This window comes from Electrona antarctica, assembly GCF_951216825.1.
Source record: "Electrona antarctica genome assembly, chromosome: 10".
Lineage (NCBI taxonomy): Eukaryota > Metazoa > Chordata > Actinopteri > Myctophiformes > Myctophidae > Electrona > Electrona antarctica.
The window spans coordinates 14,140,741-14,159,798 of NC_136791.1; the positions used below are offsets into that span (position 1 = coordinate 14,140,741).

Sequence of the window (19,058 nt, forward strand, 5' to 3'; positions counted from 1 at the left end):
CACGTTGTCACCAGCAGAAACTTATGGCTGCAGATGCTGCAAGTGTGGTAAAAGTCTTAATCCATGCAACGAGTGGTCACACTTTAGACAAATACATATGCATGGAAGACATGTTTATGAGTACAATGGAGGTGAATACTACAGACAAGTTGGCCATCATATGCGCTATGAGTGTCAATATTGCTTTAATAAGCCAATCAGGGATCAGGAGAGGGAGAGGAGAGAGGAGGAGAGGAGGAGAGCAGAGGAGGAGAGAAAGAGAGAGGAACAACGGCAAAGGGAAAAAGAAGCTGAAGAGAAGAAGAGACAAGAAGGTCTGAATCAAAGATTACAAGAGTCACACAAACAAGCCAAAGCGCAGTATGAGAAACAACAACTCAGTGGCTTCATTTCAGAGGAAATGAGGTCCAAGAGAGATGTTCTGATCAGCCATCTGGATGAGTTTGAGGCAAGATATGCATCAGACAGTGACAGAGATGAGCTTCTAGAAATCATCTCGTCAAAATGCAGCATCCCAGTTCCAAAGCTCAGTCTGGCTCGGCTTACTGCCGACGAGCTGCTGAAGATCCTGTCAGCCCTGGACACGCTTCTGTTTGATGAATGGGTGAATGGTGCTCCTCCGTCACTCAGCACTCTACAACACACCCAAGTGTTCATCACGGAGCTGTGTGCTCTGCCTCTGGAGATGTCTGAGGGAGTTTCCCTGCAAAACATCTCCAATCATGTGCAGTCCCTGGTGGGGTCAATCAGCCAGGCGGCTTGTAGTGATGTTGAGAGCTTCCTGCTGACTCAAGCCCTCTACCTGAACCTTATGCATTTTTTCACTGACTACGGCAGTTCTGACACTGATGGAGTCCTCATAGCCAAAGCATGGGCTAAGGATGAGCTTTCCACTGAGCATCTCTATCTGCTAGAATTCCTCAGCAACCTCACATCATCACTACAGAGTGCAGTTGAGCGAGCCACAGCATTCATTTTACAGATGGAAATCCAGTGCTTGAAGTTTCTCTTGTCCACACTCACACATCGAATTGGCGATGAAACCCACATGGAATCCACTGAAATGCTCCTCAGACTTGTGCAAAAAAATCAATGGACCCCAACAGAAGCATTGACTCTGCTCACAGCGCTGTCACAGAAATATGCAGATGATGCTCCAATAACTGAAGTCCTTGCGTGGGTACAAATGTATGACATATCACCAGTGTGGTCGGATGACTCCGGCCACTCTCTCATCCAGGCTCTTGACATTGTTGGCCCTGAGAGATTCCAACTGCATTTCCAAGAGTCTCTCAGAAGGCAAGATGAGAGCAGTGTGGTCGCAGCTCTAGCAGAATTACATTTGGATGATTCTTTGATTGATATGATCAAGAACATTACCATTGGTGTCCTGCAATATTCAGACAATGCAGATGAAAATTTACCATTTATGAAAGATTCCATTAAATGTGTAAACCTGAATGCACATGACATGCAAGATGCTCTGTCTCAGCTCTGCAAGGCAGTTTTTGACACGAAAGGCTGGTGGCCCACAGTGAAGCAGATGATGCAGTGGTGTGTGCTGGTGCTGACTGAAAAGAATGGAGCACTACAACTGGTTGGTTTGGAAGAGGACCAATGTGTCACAGCAATGTTTGCAGCCACACAAGTCTTACTGGGAAACAAACTTAACGTTGTGCTGTCCTCTGATGTTCACATAGAGGAGCAAACTAAGGAGTGGTCTGACTTCTACAAGCATCTTGGAATTTCTCTGAACACAAACACGATGAAACCTAAAGCATTACACTTGGATGTCTACAAAGCAGACATTGTGTATGGAACCATGGATGATTTTGTCACTGATTACTTCCATTATCGCTTAGAGGTGATGGAAACAGGGAAACCTCAGCCTAGTCGTGGATTCATCATTGAAGAAAGAAGCCTCAGTGCTTCCCATAATCTGGAACTTTTGAGGCTCAAGGACAATGACGCTCTGGTGTTTGCTGCAGAGATCCTGCAAAGCCTCATGGGTAAATTTCCCACCGCGAATATGGAAGTGAGACACAAGTTCATTAAGGCTCTTTTTCAGGTCCTCCACATCAATCAATACAGTGACGCAAACGCTGACAACGGAATTGTCACCTTCTTGCAAAAAATGACTGGAAAAGCATTGCCTTCTAATGAGGTCTTTGTTCTGACGTTTCTTGAGAATCTCCTGAAAGCGATTACTACAGAAACAGAAGCTGAGGAAAACATACCATCCTCCGGAGGCAAATTGTGTTTGGAGGTTTTATTTGACTGTGCAGTGAACCTCCAAGCATCAACAACTACGAAAGAAATCTTCCAGATGGCTTCAAATCTTGGAGAGCTTTGGTCACCAGTAGAGGCCTTAGACCTCCTTGGAGCATTAACTGACCATCATCATGATGAAGGCTGTATTTCCATCAAGAAGATTTTACATATGCTGGCAACATATCAGATTTCTTCCAAGTGGACAGATGAGAAAAAACAATCTCTCCTTCAGCTTTTGGTTTCATGTGGAACAGAGAAAATGATCCAACAATTAGAACAGAGTCTTGGAGCTGAGGAAAGAAGCATGGATGCTATTTTTGATGAAATAAAGCAGAGGAAAGATGTTGATGAACCAGCATTGAGGAAAGTAGAAGTAGTAGTAAACCATGTAACAAACCTGATTAAAACCGGTGAAATTGAAAACCACACAGATGTACAGCGAGCTAGGAATCTAGCTAGGAGTCTCAGCACAGACACAGAGGACCTTCAGGAGATCCTAGCAGTCTTATGCAATGCTGTACATCTGCACAAGGCTGAAAGGAAGTGGTGGCCCAGATCTACTCAGTTGATAAGCTGGTGCCTCTTGGCCTTGTCTGACACAGGAAAGCTGCTGGAGATGGGCACTGGAGAGGGGAAATCTTGTGTCATAGCCATGTTTGCAGTGCTGCGTGCACTTCGAGGTGAAAAGGTAGATGTGGTGTCCAGCTCATCTGTGTTATGTGAAAGAGATGCAGGAGAATGGAGCCAGTTCTATTTGTACTTTAACATCACAGCGGACGCAAACACAAACAAAACTGACGACAAATATCGAAAGGCTTGCTACCAGAAGGATGTGGTCTATGGAACCATCGAAGCCTTCGCTGCAGATCACCTTCGCCAGATATTTGAGATGAAGGATGTGAGGCCTGGTCGCAGCTACCAGTGCATCATAATCGATGAAGTGGACTCATTGCTGCTGGACCAGGGAGTTCAGCTGACCTACCTGTCCAGCCCCATGGTCTCCATGCAGCACCTGAACACTGTTCTGGCCATGATCTGGAGCCACGTCAGGCTATATGGCTTCCTGTCTACAGCAGACCAGACATTTGTACAGGGTCCCCCTGCTCCATTCTTCAAAGTCTTATTTGACTCAATTGACACAGAAGAAAGTGAAATTAAGGAGCCAATGGACATTTTACAAATTGCTGAACAATCCAACATTGTGCCAGAAGGATTTACAGACCATTACTATTGTGACAAAAAAGAGCAACCAAGTACAAAACTGAAAATTGTGAGTCAGGATAAAATGGTACAATTCTTCCATGAAATTGAACAGTATGTGCCTTATGGCTTTACTGTTTACACTTTAGATGACAACGGGTTGCTCTGTCTTAGGAAATCCAGCCCTTACAGCAACCAGGACATTCCAGACCTTAAAGTCCTTGTTTTGGAAGAAGGCATGTGCTGTCCTCTCTATGATTCAGAAGCTCTCATCGAGCCCATTGCAGGGTTGATATCAAAGAAGATTCAGTACACCAGTACAGACAGTACAGACGATAAAGACAAAATCAGCATCCCTGGATTCCTGAAAGATCTGACAGAGAAAAAGGTGTCGGTGTGGGTCCAGAATGCATTTCTGGCAATGAGTCTGAGGCAAGGACGTGAATACGTTGTACAAAATGATAGTATCTGTCCTGTGGACTTCAGATCCACTGGTATTGTAGAACTAAACAAGAAATGGGGTGATGGTCTGCAGCAATTTGTCGAGATAAAACACCAAATAAAACTGAGCACAATTTCAACAGTGACGAACTATGTTTCTAACGTTGCTTTTTTTGAAAAGTACCAAGGGAAAATATATGGAACCACAGGGACACTTGGGAGCAAAACAGACATTCTGTTTTTGCAGGACCTATATCCAAATCTCTCAGCCTGCAAGATGCCAACATTCAACAGGAAGAAGCTATTTGAGGTCAAAGGCACTGTGAAGACTTCTACTGAAGAGTGGAAATCTGAAATAAAACATGTCGTTATGGACGAAATTACCCCGAATTCATACAGAAATGGAAGAGCAGCCCTGGTGATCTGTGAAACTATCAATGAAGCCCAAGAGATCCACAAAGAGCTGAAAGACAACATCCCAGATGATAAACTCTTTCTCTACTGCCGCAGCGACAGCGACAGTTTAAGTAAAATCGATAAGAAACTGCTTCCTGGTGATGTCATTGTTGCCACAAACCTTGCCGGGCGTGGCACAGACATAAAAGTTTCCAAAGAGGTGAACAACAATGGAGGATTATTTGTGATCCTGTCCTTCCTTTCTGAGAACACAAGAGTTGAACTCCAGGCTTTTGGCCGTACCGCACGGAAAGGTAAACCCGGTTCTGCTCAGGTAATCATGTCCACCGATCATCTACAGCAGTCCTTAAGGCCAGTGTCTTCTCTGGAGGAAGCCAAGAGCACAAGGGACAGACTTGCTGCAGAAAAGATGAATCACATGATGACCGATGTAGAAGAGATGAAACTGCGGGAGGATCTGTTTTCGGAGTATTGCAAAACTCTTCAAGACATCTACAGGAACACTGATGCATCTGAAAAAATGGTTGTTGTTGACATCATGAATGAATTCTGGGGAATATGGCTGCAAAGGAAATCAGAAGAAATTGACCAGTTGAAAAGAAATGAATTGCAAGAGAGCTTGAAACACGATTTGTCTCAGGCAAAAAGTCAGTCTCAAAATAAGACTTCACCATGCTCTAGCATTTATCATTACATCAAGTTTGGAAACATTGCACTGAATGAACAACGTTGGGATGACAGCAATAGGCTTTATGAAGAAGCCATGAAAAAGGATAAAAATTGGGCAGCCATAGCTTTTTACTATCATGCATACTGCACTGTTCAGCAGCAAAAGGCGGATTACCTCACTAAGGCCAGGGAAGATCTATGTCAGGCACAGCAATCTCTGAAGTACCTCAGCGAGGAAGCTACGCTCTGCCTGCAGCTTATAAAAATGTCCTCTCCAGACTCCGCCAACAGTGGCTCAACCAGCCTTGAAAAGCAGTTCACAACCAAGAACAAAATGCTTGAATGCTTGAATAAAAATATCAGTGAAGCCATCACAAAACTGGACGAAATAAAAGGAAAGGCAGTGGTCAAGAAATCACCAGTTTTCTCCCTGGTGCCGACTGATGATGAAGATCTGCAAACGGAAGTTGAAAATCTCTACAATCGAGGCCTGATATACGTCTTTTCTGTAGAAGAAAAGCCTCGTTTCTCATGGGAAGGGCTGTTGGTGTTCTTTCTAGGAGTTTTACAGGTTGTTGCTGGGACAATGCTCACTGCAATTGGATTTGCTACAGTCGGCATGGGATTCATCACTGAAGGCATATCAGACTGCATCTATGGCATAGAGGCAATGGTGACAGGAGACTTCAGCTGGAAATCATGGGCTATAGAGAAATCCATTTCCATTGCTATATCTCTCATTGGGTTTGGAATTGGAAAGCTGATTTCAAAAGGCTTCAAAGCTTGTAAAACGTTAATTAAGGGAGTTGGCAAAGAGCTGAAGTCAATGCCAACGTTTCTGTCCGGACAGGCTAAAGAAGGTTTAAGTCAGGTTGCAAAGGCAAACTTGAAGAATGCAGTAAAACTCACCGCTAAAACAATTGTAGAGGAAAGCATGACCTTTGCATTTGGAAAGGCAGAAGAGGAAATACTGCAAAGAATTCTGGGAGGTATCGAAGATGATGTGAAAATGGGAATTCTTGATGATGTGAAATCAAATTTGGAAAAAGGCACCACGGCTGCAGTGGACTCCATTATACTGTCCCACCTTGAGGATAAACAACACATTGCTGACCTCCTGCAGGACGAGAACAGAAAGAGTCAACTGCTGGACACTTTCACAAACCTGAGCCAATGTGCAATACAGCCATTCTATACAGACCTCAGCTGGCAGAACAAGCTTAACTCATCCATATCTGGAGTGATGGCCAAAGCTAAGGCAGAGGCCAAAGGAGTTGCAAGCAAGCATGCAATTATGACAGCTATCCAAGTTACTCACATGGTGGCACTTGCAAAAGACGCCATTGATACAATGGAAGGCCTCTCCATAAAGTTCTTCTCAAATCTTCATGAACAGCTGAATACATTCAAAGAAAATAAAGATTTTTCTGAGAAAGTGAAAGTAAATGAGCTGTCTGCGTCAGACACCAAGATGCTGAAAGACTTCAAGCAGGATTTAGCCAACACCATCAGTGCTTTATTGGCCAATGTTTTTGTGGAAGTGTTCCACCAGAAGTTCTCCAGTCACATGGTTGCTTATGGTCAAAGAAAATTAAATGGCATAATTGGTAGTCATGTAAGAACTGTATTAAATACTCGCAGAACAGAGGACCTACTCAGAGCTGGAAGGAACAACAGAATCATTGCACACAAGCCTGTAGACCTTGCTTCGGAACAAACAGGAGATGCAGGTAAACTCTCACAGTCATATGCCGACAATATAAGGAAACCCACAACGGCGGGTGACCTTCTGGATATCAGAGTCTTGTCAGAAATCACTCACACTAAGGTTGTAATCCTCACAGAGGACAGCCATGGCAAACTTGGAAAAAAGGAGGAGCTGAATGCAGGCAGTAAACCTGGCAGTCAAACTGTGACACTGGTCTATAGACCAAAGAGTCGTGAACACCCAGAAGGTCATTACGATGTGCGTATCAATGACCAGACAGTGGGGGCAGACAGCAGTCAAACTGTGACACTGGTCTATAGACCAAAGAGTCGTGAACACCCAGAAGGTCATTACGATGTGCGTATCAATGACCAGACAGTGGGGGTAGACAGCAAAAACAAGAGCTGCCTGTTTCACGCTTTGGCGCGAGGGATGAAACCCGCGGCCAGTGAACCAGACATCACTTCTGAAGCAGAACGCCTCCGATCTATGGAGGCTGACGCTCTCCTTAAACACCCTGGCCAATGGGAGCCTTTTATCAAGCGCAGTGAATGGACTAAATCAATCAGAGGAGGGGACTGGTATATGGGAGAGGGAGCTGTAAAACTCATCACAGAAAGCGAAGAGGTGCTTCGGAAAGAGGTTGGACATATACAAACGTACAAAGATTGGAAAAAATATCTAATTCAAAATCCAGGTATTGGACAACTCATCCAGGCAGATCACCAACCATCTGTGAGCAGTATGGTGAATGCTTTTGAAAAAACCCAGAATGGCAAATTAGCTAAAGCCATGCTTGAAGTGGGTACAAACTCATCTTGCACTGATGAGTCAATCAGGTTGTTATCCAAACAGCATGGCCCTAACCTTCCTACTGTTCCTGTGCCTAAAGAGGTACACAGAGATTTCCCCAGCACAATATCACGACCATACACAGAGGAGTTGTCTGAATGCATGAGCAAGGATGATGTTGTGGGCACCTTCAAACTGATGGTCCTTGGTTCAATGGTCAGACATGATTTGAACAGCACCAAGAACTTCAAGAACTTTCAGAACGACATAACAAGTCAAACCAGGCTTGCCGTTTTTCAAGACAGTTTTAAGCAGCAAGAAATAAATATGGTACATGAATGGTACAAGCTGCTCGAAGGCAAAGACGTCATGACAACAACTCAGCGTGATACGACCATTAATTGGATTAATGCCGAGGGCTACAAGAATCAAAATGATCCATATAGGAACCGTGTCTCCAGTCTCCTGGGAGAGATGAAAAGGTATAACATCACATTTCTTTTAAAACATATGTTTATTGATTTTTCTGTACGACATAGTATTCTCAAAACAATTATTCACATATATGTTTTCCATACACCCAAATGGCAGCACAAACTCTAAAACAAAATATTCAAAGAAATAACAGGATATGTCCATGAATACAAAACAAACAAACAAACAGACAAACAAACAAACAACATCACATTTAATACAATACTAAAATAAATGGTACTGTACAGCATTCATACATGAATGTTTATAGTATGAAAGTAATTACCATGGTATATGTGGTACATGGAATACTTAACACATCCATTTAACCACTTTGACATCGATGTTTTGGGCATATTTTCAACACAAAAAAACGTTACTCTACCGGTAAATTATGAAAATATAGCATGTAGATACAAGTTATATGTCATGTGATGTGACATTGTCAGCTTGTAGATTGGCTCTTTATGCCACGTGTAAATGATATAATATAGAACTTAAGAGGTTAAGAGAGCAGTCTTACATTGCATGCCTTGCTTTATGATTAGCAGTTCAAAATGGTGTCCATTTGTGTTCTATTTGGTACCAGGTCGACTCGCCCCTTTTCCAACTCGCCCTCGCGAAAAGTGAAGAGGGCTCGCCACAGAATTCCGAAAAGTGATGACGGCTCGCCCTGAGCCGTGGAGAGCCCGCCCCCATAGTGTGGACAGCTCGCCCCACAGCGTGGATATCTCGCCCCAACGCACGGATATCTCGCCCCGTGTTTATTTCATGTTTATTTTACCTTATTTCTCATATTAGAACATTCTTTGTCAAAGGAGAACATTTAGAACCAGTTAGAACCCGTTTGTTGTTGGTCAAATGAAAATGATGCATGGATAATGAATGGCTTACTCCATTGTTCTGGAAATTCCATTCCAAGTACAGTACTTGAAATTCCAAGGTGATTCCTCCATTACTGAAATTAGTTGTTGTTGTACTACCATTATGTTAAACTTGGGCCACAGCCATATGCACTCATGTTTACATAATGTTATCCAGTAACATTCGGCGGAGTCAGGTTATGATTAACCCATTTAGGCCATCAAAATTTAAAAAATGTCTTCTAAATCATGACAATTTTCTGAAATACCTCTGTTTCTGTATCAGTGGTGCTCAATATTTCATGGGGTCCTTGGGGTCCTTGTGCCTTTAAATGATGTCAGCAAATTGAGGATCATCACAAGCTGTACCTCTTCCTCTAATTAGACTCTGTCTATTGTGATTGGTTGATTCTTTTTCAAATGTTTGTATATAAGTAACTCTGTCAAAATGTGTTATGCCTGAGGAAGGTCCCTAGTGACCGAAAGAAGGTCCCTAGTGACCGAAAGAATGTCCCTAGTGACCGAAAGACAATACTCTGTGCCGAGCAGATACACAGTGTGCGGGTGTACCTTATTGCTTTCATTGATGTCCACTGGCCTACGCCATACGCCTGATTGCTAGGTGTGCGATAGTTTTCTCCTACATGTGAAGGACCCCAAAAATTATCTGTAATTGGCCGCCGACCCCCATCTGAATATGTTGTTCCAGGGACCCCCCAGAAGCAAAGATTTGAGTTAAAAACGTTCACTCTGAAAGATATTCAAAGATTTGAGGCACATTTTCACGATTTTTATAAAATAGCAGATCTACAAGCTCGTAGATCTGTTGTAGATCTGCTATTTTTCAATAGCTAAAGTATAACATAATACTTAAAACACCAAAAGGGGTTCCCGCCCAAAATGGGTTAAAGGACAACTTTAGTTTTTTTCAACCAAGGTTCATGTTTTAGGTTGTTATTAGAGAAAGTAAAAGATGAGCGTTAATCTTTCTTCATTTGCTGCTTTCTTTCGATTTAGGGATTTTAGCGGTTTTTGACAGGGGGGCGGGGGCATTCGAGCATGGGGCTAAATATGTATTTCTTTACAAAATATTATGGCGATTTCTTTTTTTATTATTTACTATAGTCCTAATATACCCCAGGAAATTACATCTTGCCACGGAAGATCACAGGATCTACTGAATGTGAAGGTAGCCTATTGGGGGGAAGCCACACTGTGTGTCATAGGCTCAATATGTCAGTTTGACACATTCAGTAGATCTCGTGATCTTTTGTGGCCAGATGTAATTTCTTGGGGTTTATTAGGACTAGATTAAATAATAAAAAAATAAATCGCTATAAAATTTTGTAAAAAAATACATATTTAGCCCCATGCTCGAATGCCCCCGCCCCCTGTCAAAAACCGCTAAAATCCCTAAAACAAAAGAAAGCAGCAAATAAAAAAAAATTAACACTCATCTTTTACTTTCTCTAATAACAACCTAAAACATGAACCTTGGTTGAAAAAAACTAAAGTTGTACTTTAAGAATGTATCAAATGCATCTTGGATTCGGGGCTTCAATGTGACTAGGAACTTTGAAATTAAATTAACACATGACCCTTTATCAGGTTTTGGACTGATCACAATGTGTTGTGATTTTAATCTTTCAACTTGTATTTTATGATACAAAGCAATAATTGAATGCAAACAACCTACACATAATGTAACTACAGTATATGAAGTGATTATGTGAAATTAGGTAATTTAATTTAAATGTATAGGTAAATACTTTTGGGACATGTATGATAAATGCGTGTTACAGCTACAGCTATCCAAAGTGATTGAAGTGATATTTTGGGACAAACAAAAAGGAACTATACATTTGCTATATATTCTGTATGCTCATGTCTTCAGTTCAGTTATTGTCATTCTCTCCCCAAACACCCAAACAGAGCAGTTGTGTTCCCTTAATTTGTTATTCTTTATTTCCGTTACAGATGGGCTGGTCGTAAGTACTCTTTTGGCGTTTGTTTTTGGTTAGTTTAGTTTCCTTCTTTTGTTTTGGTAGTCTATGGGCATAGCTGCCCAGGATCCCCCACTTATTAGTTTGACCAGGCAATAGTTGTGTTTGTTCGTTTGTTAGGATGCTTAATTAGGTCTTTAGTTTATCTTTATTATTGATTTCGGCATTTATTAATTAATTTAGCTTTCATTCATTCAGTGCTTGTTCTGGGGTCATTGAACCAGTGTATTTCCTACTTTTCTATATGCCTGATTTCAATTTGAAATAAATATTTGTAATTTTGTATCTGACTTTGTGTCCTTTTATTATGTTATGAGCACTTGGTTTTGGGCCAGGTTTAACCCATTTAGATCTGAGAACTGATTCTACAAATGTCATCATGTCATAATCAATCAATCGATCAATCAATCAATCAATCAATCAATCAACTTTATTTATTCAGACTCAGGTCCAGTTAAAAACAGACAACATAAAATCCCACATACAAACAGGAACACCCCTATCCCTTAACCCATTCTGGGCGGGAACTAAACCCCTTTTGGTGTTTTAAGCATTATGTTATACTTTAGCTATTGAAAAATAGCAGATCTACAAGCTCGTAGCGCGGCTGCTATTTTTGAAAAATGTATCAGTGGTTCTCAATATTTCGAGCTTGTAGGTCTGCTATTTTTGAAAAATGGTGAAAATGGAAAACCTCATGTTTCTGTATCAGTGGTTCTCAATATTTCGAGCTTGTAGCTCTGCTATTTTTGAAAAATGGTGAAAATGAAAAACGCCCTGAATGGGTTCAAAACAGCAGTTTTATAGTAAACAGTCATACCAGTGCTTCCAAAAAGCAGAGCGATACCTAGTTACACTGAGGCTGGGGTTACACAGCAGCAAAATAACAGAGTTCTGTGACTCATTGAGCCGACACATACATTTGTACAACAAGTTTCTCAGTAATGCATGAAAAGTATACACACCCACATTACATAATAACTCCCTTGCACTGCTCCACCTTGGTTTTTTCAACAGTATACGCATGCAATCATTATAAGAAACTGCAGTTTATTATCAATGTCATCATCATGGCAGTTTTCAGAAAAAGCAATGTTTCTATATAGTGATTTTCAAACTATTTCATATCAAGGACCCCCCAGAATTATATGTAATTGGCCCGGACCCCAATCTCAAAATATGTTGCTCCAGGGCTGACAGGGCAGCCTCCTTGACCTTAATGTCACTGAGACCAAGCCTCCTTGACCCTAATGTCACTGAGACCAAGGAGGCTGACAGGGCAGCCTCCTTGACCTTAATGTCACTGAGACCAAGGAGGCTGACAGGGCAGCCTCCTTGACCTTAATGTCACTGAGACCAAGGAGGCTCCTCGACCTTAATGTCACTGAGACCAAGGAGGCTGACAGGGCACTGAGGGCAGCCTCCTCGACCTTAATGTCACTGAGACCAAGGAGGCTGACAAGGCACTGAGGGCAGCCTCCTCGACCTTAATGTCACTGAGACCAAGGAGGCTCCTCGACCTTAATGTCACTGAGACCAAGGAGGCTGACAGGGCACTGAGGGCAGCCTCCTCGACCTTAATGTCACTGAGACCAAGGAGGCTCCTCGACCTTAATGTCACTGAGACCAAGGAGGCTGACAGGGCAGCCTCCTCGACCTTAATGTCACTGAGACCAAGGAGGCTGACAGGGCAGCCTCCTTGACCTTAATGTCACTGAGACTAAGGAGGCCTACCAGCTGCTCTGCCCAAGGTTTATTATAATTATGCAAATCTTTAGAACGAGGGCAATCTATCACTTGCCACACTCTAGTAACCAAATCTGTACAAGACAGAAGACACCATACAAATAGTGTTCAAGGAAAATTAAGTAAAAGCGTTTTTCAGCATTCTGTCCCAAGGAGGTGTTGAGGAGCACAGGGTCCATCTTTAGGCCTGTTATTATGAGTGGGTCTGCATGGAGCAGCGGTCACTGACTTTAAGTTGACAACTTACTTTGAAATGTTATTTTCTTTGTGCTCGAGTAGCTCCTCGACAAAAGGTGAAGTAATGAGAATATATGTCCATTTGAATCGCGATATCAATATCATATGGGCTCCGCCATGACAGTCAGACAGTAAACAAACACAACCACGCACGCACGCACGCACGCACGCGCACACGCACACACACACAAACACACACACACACACACACACACACACACACACACACACACACACACACACACACACACACACACACACACACACACACACACACACACACACACACCTCCCTCTCTCCCAGAACAGAACAGCAGAACGGTGACACGACCCCGCACTGTCTCACTGTCACTGCATCAAGAACTTCCACAGAAAGGGAGTTCGAATTTCAAGGGAAAGTGAACCGGATTGACTGGTTGAGTCTATTAGGAAATGTTACCATAAGAATATAATCATGCAATCACATGTCTGCTGTCTATGAGTTTAATATGGAAGGTTAAGAGAACACAGTCTGTCTATGAGTTTAATATGGAAGGTTAAGAGAACACAGTCTGTCTATGAGTTTAATATGGAAGGTTAAGAGAACACAGTCTATCTATTTAATATGGAAGGTTAAGAAAACAGAGTCTATATGAGTTTAATATGGAAGGTTAAGAGAACACAGTCTATGAGTTTAATATGGAAGGTTAAGAGAACACAGTCTGTATGAGTTTAATATGGAAGGTTAAGAGAACAGTCTGTATGAGTTTAATATGGAAGGTTAAGAGAACACAGTCTGTCTATGAGTTTAATATGGAAGGTTAAGAGAACACAGTCTGTCTATGAGTTTAATATGGAAGGTTAAGAGAACACAGTCTGTCTATGAGTTTAATATGGAAGGTTAAGAGAACACAGTCTATCTATGAGTTTAATATGGAAGGTTAAGAGAACAGAGTCTATATGAGTTTAATATGGAAGGTTAAGAGAACACAGTCTATCTATGAGTTTAATATGGAAGGTTAAGAGAACAGAGTCTATATGAGTTTAATATGGAAGGTTAAGAGAACACAGTCTGTCTATGAGTTTAATATGGAAGGTTAAGAGAACACAGTCTATCTATGAGTTTAATATGGAAGGTTAAGAGAACAGAGTCTATATGAGTTTAATATGGAAGGTTAAGAGAACACAGTTTATCTATGAGTTTAATATGGAAGGTTAAGAGAACAGAGTCTATATGAGTTTAATATGGAAGGTTAAGAGAACACAGTCTGTCTATGAGTTTAATATGGAAGGTTAAGAGAACACAGTCTGTCTATGAGTTTAATATGGAAGGTTAAGAGAACACAGTCTGTCTATGAGTTTAATATGGAAGGTTAAGAGAACACAGTCTGTATGAGTTTAATATGGAAGGTTAAGAGAACACAGTCTGTATCAGAATCATAAAACACGGGACGTGATGTTAAGACTGTCCATTGTGCCAATAGATGGTGTGGGCTCACATGAGATTTCCTTGATGTTAAGAGTGGCATTGGGAGGTGTATTTCTTAACTAGGGTATGATGTCAATTTCGGGACACATCCTCAGTAGTGTGCCTTTGAATCAGCGGGTGTTTCGGCCTTCAAACACTATACACCCTCATCAAAGGTGGCCAGCTAAAGGGTGATCAAGCCTTAGCTTGTGCCCCATGCCCAATCGTTAAGATTTGCCTCTCACAGGACTATGCAAGGCAGGGGCGTCCTCTTCCCTGAGCCAGCCATACAGCTGACCGCATACCTCATATGCCCTCATGTTTGAGGGGTTTGAATGGAGTTCTCAGATGTGTGTGTGTGTGGGGGGGTCATGTTCTTATAGCCCAGCAAGGGTCTTTCCTTTTAATCCAGATCCACTGGCTGCCTCTTTCAGCTGCTTCAGAAAGTGTTCTGATTGAGAACTTTCCCCACCACTGGAATAGGGCCACTATAGGGTTGATGTGGTTGAGTCAGAGCAAGGCTATCTATAACCCAGGTGTCTGCCAAGGGTTCTGGCTGTGCACTTCTAGACGCTGTACAGTGCGTTCCATTTGTATCATTTTATTGTACACCGCGACATCGTCAAGACTGCAGTCACTTCCCATGTCGTTCCTTTGACTGAAAATATGTTTTCTCATGCTATACTTTACCTTTGCTTCAGACTTGCTTACCAAAGCTCTAGTACTGCTGTCTAGAGATGAATCCGTTACAGTAAAATTGGCTAATTTATTAAATTGGTATCTTCAACCTGCTAGCCACCACCTATATGTTCAGAAACTACTTTTCTTTTCCATGTAATAGCCAGGAAGTTGCATTTTCAGTGGTTTGACAACAGTGCCTGTGTTCCTCTAGGGCACTGACTCAGTCACATCTTTTCCACTGTGCATGTGTTCTCTTATTTTCTTCTTTCTTTCTTTATTGTGCATCAACACCAGTTAATGCTTCAATTAAGTTGTGTAGCGGTGTCACTGCCCCAAAATAGCCCATCTGGAAAGTGCGACACCAGCAGGCAATAAATAGGCCTTTTATGATTTTGACTTGATAGATATTCCAACCTTCGGTGAGGCCTTTAGGAGGGCCATTCGAGCCGCAAGTGGAGCCTGCAGTACTACCATTGCCCAGGTGGAGCCTGCAGAACCATTGCGGTTCAAGAATCCACCACTCCTGAATGAAGTGTCTGGTGCTGGGAGTCTGGTGCAACGCACAGGTCCTCGCTGTACTCCTGGTGAGAGCAGGAGTAGCCTCGGTCCCAGGCTCACTTATCTGCGAAAATAAGAGCCTGGTCACAACGTAAGGCAAAGAAGCTATCGGCGGACGTATCCTCCGGAACAGCCATCAGATGTATTTCCCCCGGATACGATATTTTCCCGACCAATCACAACACTTGTTTCATTCGCGGAGAATGTGAACTGATTTGTAAAGCATCAACGTCATTTCCTTGTTTCGGTGGGGACTAGTAAACACAGCCGCACCGCGTGACGTAGTTATCTTACACGCAACACTTCCGCCACTTCCGCTGATAGTCTTTTCAGCGTAGGTCTTGCCCAGGGTGGAGCAGGAGTGGACCTGGTGAGACGTAGGAGGGGCCCGGACAGGAGTCAAACCACAGAGCCTAGTCCCTCCACATACCAGAATTGTACCTCTCAGTCCCGGCATAGTAGTTCCGGAGTGGTTCCAACGGATTGTGTGGCCCTGGTCTTTCCCTAGTGGGTCTGATCGAGCGTAGCTACTGGGACGTAAGTCGGGACTTGATCACCCCGGCTGGGTCACCCGAGTGAGCGGTATGATGTTTGCTAGACCCGAAACCCCGATGACCTTGGGATACATCACTGAGGATACCCAGGTGCATCCATGCAATGTAATTTTGTTCCGCTACTTGTAATTATTGTCATAATTTGTAAGAGGAAAATCCTTTCTGTCTATTTCAAGTACCTGGGTCGGGGTCTGTCGGTCAGTTTTGTCATGGTCTTAATTTTAACGATGTATGTATCATTTCCTCCCATTTTCTAATTAGTGAGAGGCTATCTTGTGAATACACAGAGTGCACACAGATTCAAGAACAGCCAGTGATACATTATTTTGATACTTTTGATACCTATCTAGTATCTACTACAGCAGTGTTGATTTTGTCGACTTTCGTCAAAAACTAAGCTATGATGACTAAAACTATGACTAAATGTATTGACAATCTCGTCAACAAATAAAAACTAGACTAAAATGTTGACTAGGGATGAAGGACTAGTGGAGAAGAGATCCAGTAAAAAAAATGATTTTACACAACACTGGTGATATAGTCGTGTCATACAAGTCCATGAAAATATCTATACAATTTTAATCTGCAACAAAAATTTATATGTGGCGTCATCTCTCTCCCTCTCAGCCAAGGGTGTCCTTGACCTTGAAGACCCAGGGCTGATCTATGTTGATAAAAGGTGTTTTATCTGTTGAAGTGACTGATGCAGACCAGGGAGATGCTGTTGTATAACCCTATGAGCTTTTAATTGCTGTGCAGCTTCGGTTTAACCGCCTTCTGAATCTGAATCTCGCATTTTCAAGATGAAAAAATAAAAAATAAAAAGTTCACAAATGGCAGACGTACAAGTTTGCGGCGCAAAGTGCAACAACTTTAGCCAGTGCTGACATCTAAATGAAATGGATGATTCCCTGGTTTTAATGGGTTAACAGGCTGTGCTTTGGTTTAATGAGCTATTGTGATGTTGTGGCCATGATGATTGGATGGTGTAGATATGGATATGGCTATGAGCTGTCTGTCTATCTGCTATCGTTCAATAGCCAATGCTAACATCTAAATGAAATGGATGCTTTCCTATTTTTAATGGGGTAATTGCTGTGCTCAGGATTAATGAACTATTGTGGTGTTGTGGCCATGAGGATTCAGATGGTGTAGTTATGGATATGGCTTTGCGCTGTCTGTCTATTCCCCCCGACAGAGTTACAATGCTACTGCTGTAAGGTAGCGTGGCAGCGGGGGCAGTGTCTTGAGTGTACAGGGTTTGATGAGGTCAGATGAGGTTAGATCAACATATGGAACGAATTCTGTATTGGCCATATATGGAGCGTGTCACGAGGCATGACGGACTGACTGACATGTTTTGTGGCGTGACTGACTGACTGACTGATAGGTTTTGCAGGTTTTCATAGTAAACTGCGACCTACCGTCGCAATAATCAATGTTGGACAGAGATCATAACATTTGACATTACATATTTTTGGTTGATCGAAAAGGCATAGGCTGAAGCTAAAAGCTTATTAAAAAAGCTGCTATAAGCAAACCTGATATGTCAAAATGTTAATGACCTTTTTTATTTTTATTTTTTGTATTCAGACAGCCAGCATTGGGTAAAACGCTCCCCCAATTATTTTGTCTCTGTGACACATCTACAATCTGCATTCAAAGATTTTCCTAGAAGCTTTGTCATTGGTCGATTTGCCTGTATACTTCCTGATTTCATTTTGACCAATGACAAATCTTCTAGGAACATCTTTGAATGCAGATTGTGGCCCTAGTCCGGGAACCGAAGGGTGATTTTTGGCTGAACGTGGTTTCGTCAGATAAAGTTTTTTTGTCAACTGATTCTTGTAGCTTGGGGTCACCCCTTAATAATTCCAGAGGGTGCCCGGTGATATCCCTTGGGCATTTTTTGTTATTAGCCCCTTAACGCCCGAAACACAAAATAATCCACCCAAAATAGAGTTTTATGGTATTTCATGCAAAATACTTGGTCTAAATGCATCAACTTTGATTTCTACAGTGTTTATGAATGTGGATATGCAATCCACATTGTATAAATGTATAAAATGTATGATTAATGCATTATTTATTAATGCATATTATTAACCCCTTCATGCCTGGAAACCCCAACATGCCATAAAATATATCTTTTGAGAATGAGATTGTATGCACAATAATCAATTCAAATGTATCAAATCTGCTTTCTACCATCTGTATTAGTGAAACTGTAGCATATTTCTTTTCAGGTTGAAGATGGTGACAACAACAGCCAAATCCAATTCAAATGATACACTCCAAAGTGTATGACCTAAATTATATCTAATCAATGGTCATCTTACTCCTGTCTAGTGACTGTGATGTTCATGTGGAGGACGCCCTTGCCTATGAGCTGGCACCAGTCTTAACTGCCATGTTCACAGAGGATGGAATGCAAATGTATATACCTTTATTGAAAGGATAAGCCCCTTGAGATGCATCATCTCATTTTAGAGGGGGTCCTCAACACAGATGAACAGTAATAATAAACAGCATCATCTAATAAGCAAGGTATAAATATGAACATGCATATTGGAAAAGAGGCAGCACTTTGTTGTAGAAAGACAAAGTCATAGAAAGATATATATTTTAAAAAAAAAAGATTAGAAGCATGAGCACGGTGTTAGAAGATGAGTGAAATTCGATTATTTAAATACATTGAAAATAAGTGATTGATCTAATTCAGAAAGCCACGTCCACATTGAAGACGTCACTTCGGGAGGAATGCTGCTGATGCAGATGTCACTGTCATTGATGTATCAGACCTTTGGACCATCCAGCTGATGTCAACCACATACCTGTCTGACAGTGATGTCTACCTAATCTTCGAGATATAGGTCTACTGTGAAGTCTGTGATTACATCATGGTCATGATCAGGTCAGTCAGCAGAGATGCCAGGGAGACGGGGGTCAGCTAGAAATACCATGTCCTATCATGATCAATGTTCCCTCTATTTTTTT

General features: G+C 42.0%; 1 protein-coding gene across 1 annotated transcript; it reads left to right on the forward strand.

Annotated features, from left to right (window-relative positions):
- Nucleotides 1–400: 400 nt before the first annotated feature.
- LOC306930712 (uncharacterized protein) lies at nt 401–5,048 on the forward strand (the record flags this gene model as incomplete). The annotated part of the gene is given in 2 exon segments (XM_079511806.1): nt 401–4,990; nt 4,992–5,048. Coding segments are annotated over 2 exon segments (4,647 nt in total).
- Nucleotides 5,049–19,058: the final 14,010 nt, after the last annotated feature.